This window comes from Cnephaeus nilssonii (assembly GCF_951640355.1).
Source record: "Cnephaeus nilssonii genome assembly, chromosome: 23".
NCBI lineage: Eukaryota > Metazoa > Chordata > Mammalia > Chiroptera > Vespertilionidae > Cnephaeus > Cnephaeus nilssonii.
In genome coordinates this window covers 4,825,667-4,840,102 of record NC_137094.1, presented here as the reverse complement: position 1 = coordinate 4,840,102, position 14,436 = coordinate 4,825,667, and the positions used below count along the sequence as shown (strand labels likewise).

Here is a 14,436-nt window from a genome sequence, read left to right as displayed (position 1 = left end):
CCCAGTCAGGCATGTACAGGAGGCAACTGATTGATGTTCTCTTTCATATCCATGTTTCTCTCTCTCCCTCCTCTCTTAAAAAAAAAAAAAAAAAAAAGTCAATTAAAAAAACATGTCCTCAGGTGAGGATTAAAACACACACACACACACAACCTGCATTTCTTAAATAAAAAAATAAATAAAAATACATGAAAATTAAATAAATATATACAAATTCTGGATTCTCCCTGCCCCAAAATGCTACAAAGGACCTTACCGGGACAATTAGCGAGATTCCAATGTCTGTAGATTAGATAATGGCATATTATCAATGTTAATTTTCATGATTTTTATAGTTGCAAAGTGGTTTTTTTTAAGTGAGTGTCCTTGTTCTTAGAAGGAAATAATATTGAACTATTTGTGGGTAAAGAAGCATGATGTCTTCAACTTATTCTCAAATGTTTGTAAGAGTGAGAGATACACACAACTTGGATAAGTCTCCGAAGAATTTGCTGAGTGAGAAAGAGTCAATCCCAAAAGACTGCATACTGTGTGATTCCACTTATGAGCATTTTTAAAATGACAAAATTATAAAGAATGGATTAGTGATTGTCAGGGGTTAGGGATGTGGCTATAAAAGGGCAACATGGGGGATCCCGATTTGATGTTGTAGTAGAGGTTTGCCAGATTTTATCATTGGGGTGGCAGTGGGGGGGCGGGCAGAGTACACAGGCTCTCTCTATATTATGTCTTATAATCCTGTAACTATATGTGGATCTACAAATAGTTCCCAATGAAGTTTAACTAACCACCCCCACAAAGAGCAAGTTGATAATTTTAAAAATACAAAAGTAATTTTCCATTAAAAATAATCATCTTACCATCCAGTATCCACCTCCTGATATATCCAGTCAAAAGTCCCAGGGAACTTGTGTGGATTGCTGCTGACAATACAGCTTTTAATTGTTCTTCCTACACCATGCATAAAAAAAGTAGGAAGAAATTTAATGATAAGAAAGGATATGTGATCACAGAATCAGAGGTAAAAAGTTCTAGTTCAGAATACAAAATTTTAAAGGCTTAAAAATCATTATGACTCACTAGGATGCCTATATAAAAAAGACAATAATGAGCATCAACGATGTGGAAAAATTGGAATCCTCACACACTGCTGGTGGGAATATAAAACGATAAAGCCCACTTTGGAAAACAATCTGGTAGTTCCTCACAATCAAAATTACCATGTGACCCAGCAATTCCACACCTACGTACACACACAAGAGAAATGAAAACACGTGACTACACTAGAACTCTATGGGAAGCAGCATCATTCCTATAGCCAAAACGATCACCTGAAGAATGAATTTCAAAAATGAGGTATACTCGGTACAGTGAAATATTAGCTAGCCATAAATAGAATGAAGTACTAATACATATTACGGGATAGATGAACCTTGAAAACATTGTGCTAAGTTAAAGGAGCCAGTCACAAAATGCCGTATTATTAAGATTCAATTTATAGCCCAGCCGGTGTGGCTCGGTGGTTGAGTGTCAACCTATGAACCAGGTCATGATTCAATTGCTGGTCAGGGCACATGCCCGGGTTGCAGGCTTGAACCCCAGTAGGGCACATATAGGAGGCAATGATCGATGTTTCTCTCCTCTCAAAAATCAATAAAAACAAATCCTCGGGTGAGGATTAAAAAAAATCATCTCACCTGACTTAAACTGGAAGGCTGCATATCAATAAGTCTTGGTGAGAGAAGGCCAGCCATAAGACATCGATTATAACCATCAGAAATAACTTCATTGATAAATGGTCCTGATTTCTTTAAAAAGGTCAAAGTCTGAAACAGATTGATTAATAAGATATCAATTAACACTCAATTCAAATAACCAGATTTAAGAATATGTAATAAACTCATTATCCCACTTTTAGACTTAACATTTTGAATAAAACTAAAAACACTGAAATGGAAATTGTGGAAGAGGACATTTTTGTACTATTTTCAAGGAAAAGGGTTTGTGGGTTCTTGAGCTAAATCAATGCTTCGTAATTATAAATAATATTGTAGCTTCTATGTTTTTATGAAAGGTACCCAATACCTTCTCTAAAGCTGATAGACTCGATGACAGCTCTTTATGAACACACACACACACACACACACACATACACACAACACCCTGTATTTATTCCTCTTGGTCTAATAAACAAAAGACCTGATATAAAGTATAAATATGGCATCCATCTACATCTAGGTGATTATGAGTTAAAAGGTTTGTCATTTGTTGTTTTCCTAGAAAAGTATTTTTCAACAGATAGTCACCATCCGCTCGCTCTGTGCTAGGCACTGTACCACTGTGCTAGGTACCTCTTTGCATTACTTTATTTATTCAAAAGCTTTCTGGAGAAAGGAGAATTCAGAGAAAGGATAAAAAGGGACATGGTAAGACAATGGCCTACTCTGATCTTTTCCTTGGGGTTCAAGTAGCTAACATCCACAGAAAACTGCTAAAAACATTCCAATACGTCTCATTAACCTAGCAGAAGCTACCATCAAGTTTAAATCCATGATCTGACTTGAGTTCAATATGAAACACTGTCCACATTGTCAGCTGTTACCTACCTCCTTCTGAAAGCCAGTACAAGTTATATGAACAACTCCTGAGTTTAACAAACAAGTGGCATCTAAAAAAAAAGATTTTGAAAATCCACTTAAGTATTATATTCCAGATGGCATTGATACAACAGAATTTCCCTTAAGAGACTGCTAGCCAAGGTATCAAATTATTATACACAATAAATTTTAAAATATTTCTAAACTTTATCAAAAATGATACCAAACTATCACAAATGCAGTGTGAAATTTTTAATATTTTCTAGCAAATTCAAAACTGTGATAATTTCTTTATAAACTATGTATTAAATTTCTCATGTACATGTATATTTGTTTTCTAAGTTATCCATATATTAGCTGACAATGAGATATGAATAATACTAGCACATATGTTAAACATACACACACACACACTCTTGCATGTTATTTTTCTCAAAAGGTAATGTTAGGGAAATACATACCAAAGTTATAGGAACTTGGGTTAAAAAACTGCTCAGGAGGTGAGTATGAAGGAGCAAGTCCTCGACTTAAACTTCTCTCGTGGACTAATATATCCAGGATGTAATGTGGAGAAGCCATATTTACAACAGAATCCAGGGACCACAATGCAAAATAAGAGCAATTATGTAGAGATTCTCCCGATCTAAAAGAAAATTTTACAAAATTATTAAGTCACTGAACTGCTATAGATACAAATACCAAAAGAAAGAGAGAGAAGCATACCTTAATGAATCTGGCATTTGTGCATGATACCAACGATTTATGTCAAAAATCCCTAAATATATAGAAGGCTTTCCTTGTCCATATATATTTACTTGCCAGGTGAAGACTGAAACACTAGTGTCGGGAGACAGAGCTAAAAGGAAAAGACAATTTTAAAAAATAGAATAATCTCAAAGTAAAATCCTCCAAATAATACTATAACGAGATTTTTCTCATAAATCCGTATTTGATTTAATTTGCCCAAACACACTTCTATCATGCATGTTGTAAGTAGAGATTTACTCACCTTTATCTTAACTGTTTTTATATTTCAAGAACACTTTATTAAAAACTCATCAGAAAAGTTATATTCTGGCTTATTTTCAGTTATCACCTTGGCAACTTTGAGGTATTGGAAGTAGAAAATAGAAAATGATCTGAATGAATATCTCCCAAGAATGGTGCATAGCTAGTACCAGAGAATATCAATACCCAAAGTGGATGCCTTTAGGTCTTAGAGCTTAATTCTTTACAGGAATTTTGGTTAAGAAGGACTGATCTACAAGTAAATGCATAGTCGAATAACAAATCGATATTACTTTCTCTCTAAAATTGATTAAAAAAAAAAGATAAATCTTAAGTCAAATATCCACATGTCATGTAAGAGAACTTTTAGCTAACCTTCACTACTCATGCCTTCCTCTCTGTCACCATGAGATCGAAATTTCTCTATACTCTGGCATCCCAACAGTTTGGTATTACTAGTTTGTCCCCTCAAAGGAAACATGCCACATGTGAGGTCCAGTGTATATCTTTCTTCACAGTACTCCAACCCCTGAAAAATAAAGTGTACAAAAACCCTTATCTTAATAGGATTCTAAGCAAAACGACATTCTAAAGTTAAATATTTTCTAAATTTAAAGATATTTCACAAGAAAACAAACCAAAAAAAGTTAAACCCTGAAGAGAAAGTATCACGGAAAGGAGCTCTAAAATTTTATAAGCATAAAAATATTTATCAAATAAAAGGCTAGTTTTAGTCTCTCAAAAGTAATTACCAATACATTTTTTGAAGCTGTTATCAAACATGGAAACCTTCATCTTCATGTACTACTGGTTGAAGTGTAAATTGGACTAACCACTGAAATTATATATACACACTAGAGGCCCAGTGCACGAAATTCGTGCACGGGGGAGGGGGAGGTGTCCCTCAGCCCAGCCTGCACCCTCTCCAACCTGAGATCCCTCTCACAATCCAGGACTGCTGGCTCCCAACTGCTCGCCTGCCTGCATTCCTGATTGCCCCTAACCGCTTCTGCCTGCCAGCCTGATTGATGCCTAACTGCTTGCCTACCAGCCTGTTTGCCCCTAACTGCCCTCCCCTGCAGGCCTGGTCACCCTTAACTGCCCTTCCCTGCAGGCCTGGTCACCCCCAACTTCCCTCCTCTGCTGGCCTGGTCACCACTAACTGACCTCCCCTGCAGGATTGATCGCCACCAACTGCCCTCCCTTGCAGGCCTGGTCCCTTCCAACTGCCCTCCCCTGCTGGCCTGATCGCCCACAACTGCCCTCCCTTGCAGGCCTGGTCCCTCCCAAGTGCCCTCATCTGCTGGCCATCTTGTGTCCACATGGGATCAGTCATCTTTGACCACATGGGGGCAGCCATCTTGTGTGTTGGAGTGATGGTCAATCTGCCTATTACTTTTATTAGATAGGATAAGATAGGATAGAGGCCTGGTGCATGGGTGGGGGCCAGCTGGTTTGCCCTGAAGGGTGTCCCGGATCAGGGTGGGGGTTCCCTTGGGGTGTGGGCAGCCTGGGCGAGGAGCCTGTGGTGGTTTGCAGGCCGGCCACGCCCCCCCGGCGGCCCAAGCAGAGGCCCTGGTATCTGGGATTTATTTATCTTCTACAATTGAAACTTTGTAGCCTGGAGCGGAGCTAAGCCTTCTGCGCACTCCATGGCGGCAGCCATTTCTGTTGGGATTTATTTATCTTCTATAATTGAAACTTGGTAGCCTTAAGTGGAGGCCTGTGCTGCCAGGGTGTGTGGAAAGCTTGGCTTCCTACATCTCCAGGGGCAACCCTAGCCTCCTGCTCTCTCCAGCTCCGTGGGATTTATTTATCTTCTATCATTGAAACTTTGTAGCACTGAGTGGAGGCCTGGGCCGGCAAAGGCAGGCAGAAAGCTTGGCTTCCTCCATTGCCACGGAAACCCAAGCCTCCCTCCTGCTCTCTGTGGCCGCAGCCATCTTGTTTGGGTTTATTTGCATATTCGCTCCTGATTGGCTTGTGGTGTAGCGGAGGTACAGTCAATTTGCTTATTACTCTTTTATTAGATAGGATACTCTAGGCCAGCAAACCTACTTTTGTATTCTTAATGAAAATCTTTCTCTAGAATAGGTCTTTGCTCATCAATCCCTTTAAGAATCTGAAAAAAAAAGCTGTGCAACTTTCCCCCCAAATTGCATACTCAGTAGAATGCCACACATCATTCAGGGACCCATCCCTATACCTGCGAACACTAGGTTTAGAAACTAGTGTTCTGGAGAATGGAATGTGAGGGTTGACCAAATATGGCTATTAGCAGCACCCCACTATTTCCTCAAGAATTCAGCCACAAAAATCCTATATAATAAAGAGGTAATATGCAAATTGACCCTCATGCCGTCGCACAAGATGGCTGCCCCCATGTGGTCAAAGATGGCCGCCACAAGATGGTCAGAAGGGGAGGGTAGTTATGGGCGATCAGGCAAGCAGGGAAGGGCAGTTGGGGGCAACCAGGCCTGCAGGAAAGGGCAATTGGGGGCGACCGGGCTGGTAGTGGAGGGAAGTTGGGGGCAATTGGGCAGGCAGGGGAGCAGTTAGGTGTTGATCAGGCTGGCTGGGGAGTGGTTAGGGGTGATCAGGCTGGAAGGCAGGCGAGCGATTTGGAGCCAACAGACCCGGATTGTGAGAAGGATATCCAGCTGCCACAGGGATCATGCCTAAACCGGTAGTCGGACATCCCCAAGGGGTCCCAGATTGGAGAGGGTGCAGGCTGCGCTGAGGGACACCCCACCCCAGTGCATGAATTTCATGCACCGGGCCTCTAGTAATCATATGAAAAGCTAGATGCATTTATGCTCTTATATAAGTGTCAGTGACAAGACTGTTTATAAAGTCTCCCCATGGTTTACTGCTTGATATGTTAGAGCAGGGATGGGAAATGTCTGGCCCGTGGGTCATATAAGGCCCCCAAAATCATTTGGTCTGGCTCTGCCAAGGCATTAGGGATGAGTTAATTAAATGTTTGACCAAATATAGCAGGCAAGTTTTTAAGCTGATAATTTTGTATGGCCCTCGAATGATGTTATAAATACCCAAATGGCCCTGGGCAGGAAAAAGGTTTCCCACCCCTGTGTTAAGAGCATCAATGTGGGGTTATTTTTCCTGGGTATCATTTAGGCTACAAGCTTTAGTTCTGTCCAATTCCCTCATTTTAGAGGAAAGTGATACCTGGAGTGCCAATAAAGCTACCTCGGTAAAACAGCTGGTGTCGCTGAAACCGGTTTGGCTCAGTGGATAGAGCGTCGGCCTGCGGACTGAAAGGTCCCAGGTTCGATTCCGGTCAAGGGCATGTACCTTGGTTGCGGGCACATCCCCAGTAGGAGGTGTGCAGGAGGCAGCTGATCAATGTTTCTCTCTCATCGATGTTTCTAGCTCTCTATCTCTCTCCCTTCCTCTCTGTAAAAAATCAATAAAATATATTAAAAAACACACACACACAAAAAAACCAGCTGGTGTCCTAATCCCTAATGTAATACTTCTTCCACTGTATTGTGAATACAGTACTAACTTAAATATAAGAGTAACTTTTTAATATCTTAATGTCTTAAAAGGAAGACTTAAAATATGTGATCAATGAACAAAATGGTAATAAGAAGCCATATTACCATTACATTTACCTCATATAAGATTTGTCCTGTTGCCAAACACTTTCTATCCCCGAAGGCCAGCTGAAGCAGATGCAAACTCAGAACATCCCCTTCACTGAAAGAGAGAGAGATCAGCTTTACCTTTAGTGTTTCCACTAAGAAATACTAACAATCATATTAATTACACTAAGCATCTCTTACTGCCCACATCAGTTTAGTTTGAATACAATATTGAGTGCATATGATAAAACTAAGGTCACTGGCTTAGTGGTTGAACGTCAATCTATGAACCAGGAGGTCACAATTTGAGTTCTGGTCAGGGCACATGCCCGGGTTGCGGGCTCAATCCCCAGTAAAGGGCATGCAGAAGGTAGCTGATCAATGATTCTCTCTCATCATGGATGTTTCTATCTCTATCTCCCTTCCTCTCTAAATCAATGAAAATATATTTTTTAAAATAGAAAGGAACTGCCATTTGACCCAACGATCCCACTTGTAGGAATATATCCTAAGAATTCTGAAACACCAATCAGAAAGAATATATGCACCTCTATGTTCATGGCAGCATTATTTACAATAACTAAGATCTGGAAACAGCCTAAGTGCCCATCAGTAGATGAGTGGAACAAAAAAGCCGTGATACATTTACACAATGTAATATTATGTGGCTATACAAAAGAAGGAACTCTTACCCTTTGTAACAGCATGGATGGACCTGGAGAATATTATGCTAAGTGAAATAAGCCAGTCAGAGAAAGACAAGTACATGCTCTCGGTTATATGTGGAATCTAATGAACAAAATGAACTTATGAACAAAATAGGTCCAGAGGGGAAGGGTATGGAGGGGGCAGGAAGAGATTAATCAAAGAACATACATGCACATATGCATAGCCCATGGACACAGACAATAGTGTGGGAAGGCCTGTTGTGGGCAGAGGCTGAGTAGAGAGGGGCAAAGGGGGGAGGAATGGGAGACATCTGTAATATTGTCAATGATAAAAATGAACATAATGCCCTCTCATTCCTTACCACACAAAGCCTTCTCAAGGCACACATCTCAATAGATACCTCTGTATTTTCTCCAGGATTGACAAATTTCAAAAATGGCAAATCATTTTTTCATTCATTGCCTTATTACTACAATGTAAGGTTAAGACAAAACCTCAAACGTGGGGGACATAGAAAAAAAAACCCAAATGGTCCACAATTCAGGTACATAAAATCTAAGGTAGGACTTGGAAAGAGTAAGTACTGGAATCAGTGAGTTATCAAGACCATGGCATTTATACCACAAACTTTAATTTCAATGATCATCAAAGAAAGAACTAAATACCTAAGAAAAAAATTTAAAAATGAATACTGCATAACTGTCCTAGCACTGGACATGAACCAGTTAGAAATTAAATTGAAAACAAAGATCTGTCCATAGTTGTACTTAGAACATTAGAGCTTATGACAGGGAAAAGTCAATCCTAAAAATATACTGCAAAAGGCAAGTAGGACTAGAAAACAGAGTAGGGATAAATAAAAATGAAAGAGGCGTACAAAACAAAGAGGAAAAAGGAATGAGATTATAAAGAGAAAAGATGTCTTACAAGAGAACACAGAAAGCCATAAAAATTGCCTATAGTAATAATAGGTTGCCTGCTCATCTGAATTGGCTTACACTTTGAAATAACATTGAAACAATCAAGCAAGCACAATTTCTTCTCACCGATATATGAGAATTACTTAAATTTGTAGAAATAATCATTTAACTTTTTTAATCATTTCAACTATCACTAATTCACTGAATTATGTTGCTTTCACTAAAAAGAGACAACATAGTACAAAGTAAAAGCTTTCCAAAGAAATTAACTGCTGCTCCATTTTTGACAAATAGTTTTTTAAAACACATGTATCACACTGACCTATCTTGTGTAGACTGAACAGCCCACAAGTAACAGCAATTACGAGGATCATTCTCAGGTTCTTGAAAAGTAACAGCATATACGGGAACCCTTCCGCCTTCCAACTGTGTGTAGTATCTGTAAGAGGCACAAAAATTAGTATACTTCATACTTTTAAATTATAACTGTTAAAGAAGGCGCCTCGATGTAAGAACTTGAGTTAGAGCATCTACTGTTCATACAACCATCTTCAAAAATACACAGGAGCCCTGGCTGGTTTGGCCCAGGGATAGAGTGTTGGCCTGCAGACTGAAGGGTCCCAGGTTTGATTCCGGTTGGGGCACATGCCCAGGTTGTGGGCAATCCCTAGTGGTGGGCATGCAGGAGGAAGCCAATCAATGATTCTCTCTCATCATTGATGTTTCTGTATCTCTCTCTCTCTCTCTGAAATCAATAAAAGTATATTAAAAAAAAAAGTACACAGGGTAGCCCTGGCCAGTGATGTGCTCAGGGGTTAGAGCATCCATCTGTGCACCCAAGGGTTGCAGGTTTGATTCCCCATTAAGAGCATGTACCTGGGTTACAGGTTTGATCCCCAGCCCATTGGGTCAGGTGCGGGAGGCAATCAATCAGTGTGTCTTTCTCACATCAATGTCTATCTCTCGCTCCTCTCCTTTCCACTCCCTCAAAAATAAAAATAAAAAAATTCAGTGGAAAAATATCCTCAGGTGAGGATTAACAACAACAAAAAATACACAGGGTACAAGACATCGAGACAATGAGCATAAAAAAAAAAAAAAAAAAAGACAATGAGCATGGCATCCATCCCCCAGGTAGAACTGGGAAGGGTTAAAATTAATAAAGCATAGAATACATGTATATGTGAACCAGTCCTTCCAATACATATAAATATATGCCACTATGTACTGCTCCCCACTAAGAGGTACCCTCGAGAAAGATGAAATACTGCCACAACACTCCATTTCTTCAGCTGTATGGATTTAAGCATCAGATCCACTATGCTTGCTACCGCCCTTAATAAAGGGTTACTTCCCTCAACAAAGGATTTGTTAATTCCTCAGCAATTTTAACATCATTAAAAGTATCAATAACAATTTTAAAACAAAGCATTTTAGAACAGATTTTTAAAAAAGCCTTTGCTTTTCTGTCTACTGGGAACAACTACTTTACACATATTTATACATATGGTTATAAAGAAAAGTACTTCTGAAAGAATTCATACAATATAAACATCTTTAGAGTCATGCTTTATTAGCAAAATTAACATAATAACTGAAATGCCTTTTAAAATATACACTGAATCAACCCAAATTCATGTGCTAAGCCATTCCTTTATTATATCGTCATGATTTAATACAATGAAAAATTATTCAGTCACTCAATCATTAATTTGTCCTACCATTTTCCCCATAAGCTAATTTTTACATATTAATAGGGTACAAGTCATATTAAGAAACTGCCAAAAATCAAATCAGAGAAAAGATATCCTTACTCTCTTTTCATGCTTTTCATATTCCAGAGTGCTAGGTAGCCATCGGAAAAACCTACAGCAAGCTGATTGGTCCTGCTTATGTAACTCAGAGCTGAAACTGCTGTTCCTGATGGGCTTACTAATTGGAAACACAGATGGCGTCCTTCTCCAATTGCACGTTCTCTGATGTGTGGTACTTCGGCTGGAATACCAGCTATAACTTCAAGGTCTAAAAAAAAAGTGAGATAAACTAAGAACAGAGTAAAAACAAATGTGCCACCCATTATTCAAGCAGAAATTGAAGACTACTGGGGTAAATAGGAAGAGGAACGATCGTGCAGGTCATCATCTGACCCCCTGATCACTAAATGTGAAACAAGATGCCATGTGCCTCTGGATGTGATACAGTATGAAGTTCCCAGCATTTATGACGTAGCCTTGCCAAATGTTAAGTCTGAATCTAATCAGAGAGAGCTTAGATTTGCGGGAAATATAAAATGTAAATGATACCACATGAAACAAACAGATAATTTCAAATGTGGAGCATTACACCAGGTAACTTCTTCAGCAAGTCACTGGATAGAGAGGATTGCTCTACCTTCAAGGAAACATGAGAGATGTCAAGTGAAATGTGTGGACCTTGCCTGTATCCTGATTCAAACAATCTAAATGCAAAAAGGTGCTTTAGAGACAATCACAGAAATCTGATTATTGGACTCAATACCAGCAATTTCACACATAAATTAACCACTAAAATTCTGCAGCACACCAAAAAATATGTTTTTTAGTGATCTGGAAATAAAAGGCATAATTTGATTCACTCACACTGGATGGCTATTGTCCTGTTTGCTGTTGTCATTTTTTTATTTGATAATCTAAGGGAATAAAGGTCAGTGCCCCTGACTAAATAGTCAGGTATTGCATGTTTTAAAAATCCTTACAGCCCTGGCCGGGTTGGCTCAGTGGATAGAGCATCAGCCTGCCAACTCAAGGGTCCTGGGTTTGATTCCGGGCCAGGGCACATGCCTGGGTTGTGGGCTCAATCCCCAGTGGGGGTCGTGCAGGAGGCAGCCGACCAATGATTCTCTCACATCACTGATGTTTCTCTCTCTCTCTCCTTCCTTCCTCTCTGAAATCAATAAATATATTTAAAAATAAAAAATAAATAAAAATAAAAATCCTTACAGCACACCAGTTGAAAACCACTAAACTATACCAAGGAATTAATTGATATGTTGTTATGAGTGGTAATGACATCATGATTATGTAGTAACATAGCCATTACTTGCTTTGAATTAATGCAGAGGAAATGAGAGAAAGGGGAGTGAAAGAAAATGGATGCACATACAGTAAATTTTGAAAACCAATTTGAATTTAGGTGATAGGTATGTGTGGATTCTTATATTCCTTTCCCTACTTGAAAATGATGGTAATCTTTAATAAAACAGAAATATTCAGGCCTGTATATTGATATAACTATTGTACAAGGGCAGATTCCCTCAATGCTATTATGAAGGGGTTATAAAATCATATCCCATTGTGCTCGCTTCAGCAGCACATATACTAAAATTGGAACAATACAGAGAAGATTAGCATGACCCTGAGCAAGAATGACACGCAAATTCGTGAAGCGTTCCATATTAAAAAAAAAAAAATTCATATCCTACTGTTCTTGAAGTTACCCTCCTGATCCCTACTGTTTCTGATCATATTTTCAGAGAATAGTGATTAAATGTTGCCAAAATATAATATTTCATATAATAAAATACTGTAGACATATTTAAGAAAATAAGGTAAACTCTACATGTACTGATGGGACAGAATATGTAAGAAATATCGTTAGGTTTGGGAGAATTGCAGAATACTATGGTATGATAAACGTTAGGAACTTCCATTTTCTTTGTATGTATTTCAATAAAGTCTAAATAGTTGTAATCATAAATTACATTTTTAAACAAAATCAATTTTGCATTGAACCCCAACACTCAATTTTTTGTGTGCTATAAAATTCAATGGCTTAATAATTCTATTAATTGAGATATAGTTCTGACCTCTGATCACAATGCAGTTCAATTATAAAATTATCCTTGTGCTAAATTCAACTACTGATTGTTGCTTTCTGAAATAAAAGAAGTTTTAACTCTGCCCAGCCAGGCGTGGCTCAGTGGTTGAGTGTTGACCTATGAACCAGGAGGTAACGGTTCAATTCCCAGTCAGGGCATATGCCTGGGTTGCTGGCTGTATCCCCAGTGGGGGACCATGTAGGAGGCAACCAATCAATGATTCTCAACACTGATGTATCTCTCTTTCCTCCTCACTGAAATTAATAAAAAAAAAAATTTTTTTTTAAAAAGATGTTTTAACTCTATTTTGATCGGAAGTTTTAATTGATACAAACATTTTAATTAGCCTTACAGCTATATCATATACAAAACACACTCCAGAACAAAACTTTAAGACTATTTAATTCCTTTATTAATTTTCTATGAAGAACAGTTAAACCATTTCTAATATTCTACAAACTCATTTTTACTTACTTTTCTTTTTGCTAATCAATTCTTTTCACTTAAACTTATTTTACAGATTTAAATTTAGTTCAAATGGTTAAGTTCCTCAGTCAATTTCTGGTCAAATTTTTGCCGCTTGCAGTTTTATTACACAAGACTCATACGCTGGGATAAAATAGTTTGTTATTCTATTTCTATTTCTTAGCTGGTCCATAAAAGAACAGATATGGCCTTAGCCAGTTTGGCTCAGTGGACAGAGCGTTGGCCTGAGGACTGAAGTGTCCCGGTTCAATTCCAGATGAGGGCATATGCCCAGGTTGCGGGCTCCATCCCCAGTAGGGGGCGTGCAGGAGGCAGCTGATCAATGATTCTCTCTCATCATTGATGTTTCTATCTCTCTCCCTCTCTGAAATTAATAAAATATATATTTTTAAAAAAGAACAGATCTGCAATATTACAGTATGCTTTAAAAATCAAGACGGTGCCCAGCTGTTGTGGCTCAGTGGTTGAGAGTCGACCTATGAACCAGGAGGTCACGCATAATTGATTCCCAGGTTGCAGGCTCAATCCCTAGTAGGGGGAATACAGGAGGCAGCCAATCAATGATTCTCTTTGATCACTAATGTTTCTATCTCTATATCTGAAATCAATAAAAAATAAAATTCAAGGTCCTCAAAGGTCAAATGGTCCTTCTGTGAGAAACATTGATAGGTTGCCTCCAGTATGCACCTCTGACAAGGGATGGAATCCTAATCTATGTATGTGTCCTGACCAGGACAGGAATTGAACCAGCAACTTTTTGGTGTAGCGTACAGGACAGCGCTCTAACCAATTGAGCCACCTGGCCAGAGCCACACATGCTTGTTTTTCTATCTTATTTTTGTTATTGTTAATCTTCAACCTAGGATATTTCCCCACTGATTTCTAGATGGTAGAAGGGAGGCAGAAAGAGAAAAGAGAGGAAAAGGGAGAGGGAGAAGGGGAGAAGGGGGAGAGAAAGAAAAACATCGATGTGAGAGAAACACATTGGTTGCCTCCTGACTCCTGAACATGCCCCAACCAAGGCCAGAGATCGAACCCAGGTATGTGCCCTTGACTGGAACTTGAACCCACTACCCTCTGGTGTGCAGGCTGAAGCTCTGACCTTTGAACACACTAGTGAGGGCAGGGCCACACATTTTTAAAAAGTTTTTAAGTTACTTCCCCTCCCTACATAAACCAATCAAGAATCCCATAAATTTAAAAGGTGAAAAAAATGCCAAAAACCTAAAAGCAATTGATAAAGTGTAAATTTATTAATATAAGCATTAATATTACATAGAAAAAACTGCCTC

The 14,436-nt window shown here is 38.9% G+C and overlaps 1 protein-coding gene across 4 annotated transcripts in view; it reads right to left on the bottom strand.

The window, feature by feature from the left end:
- The window catches only part of AHCTF1 (AT-hook containing transcription factor 1), a 77,661-nt gene that overhangs the window by 45,428 nt on the left and 17,797 nt on the right, over positions 1–14,436 (bottom strand). For all 4 annotated transcript variants that reach the window (XM_079763801.1, XM_079763799.1, XM_079763802.1 and 1 more), the window contains exons 5-13: positions 10,617–10,824; positions 9,125–9,241; positions 7,244–7,328; positions 3,981–4,134; positions 3,321–3,453; positions 3,059–3,240; positions 2,607–2,668; positions 1,698–1,826; positions 861–951 (exon numbers count right to left, since the gene is read on the bottom strand). In XM_079763801.1, the coding sequence (XP_079619927.1) occupies positions 861–951; positions 1,698–1,826; positions 2,607–2,668; positions 3,059–3,240; positions 3,321–3,453; positions 3,981–4,134; positions 7,244–7,328; positions 9,125–9,241; positions 10,617–10,824 (1,161 nt within the window). The remainder of the gene's footprint in view (positions 1–860; positions 952–1,697; positions 1,827–2,606; positions 2,669–3,058; positions 3,241–3,320; positions 3,454–3,980; positions 4,135–7,243; positions 7,329–9,124; positions 9,242–10,616; positions 10,825–14,436) is intronic.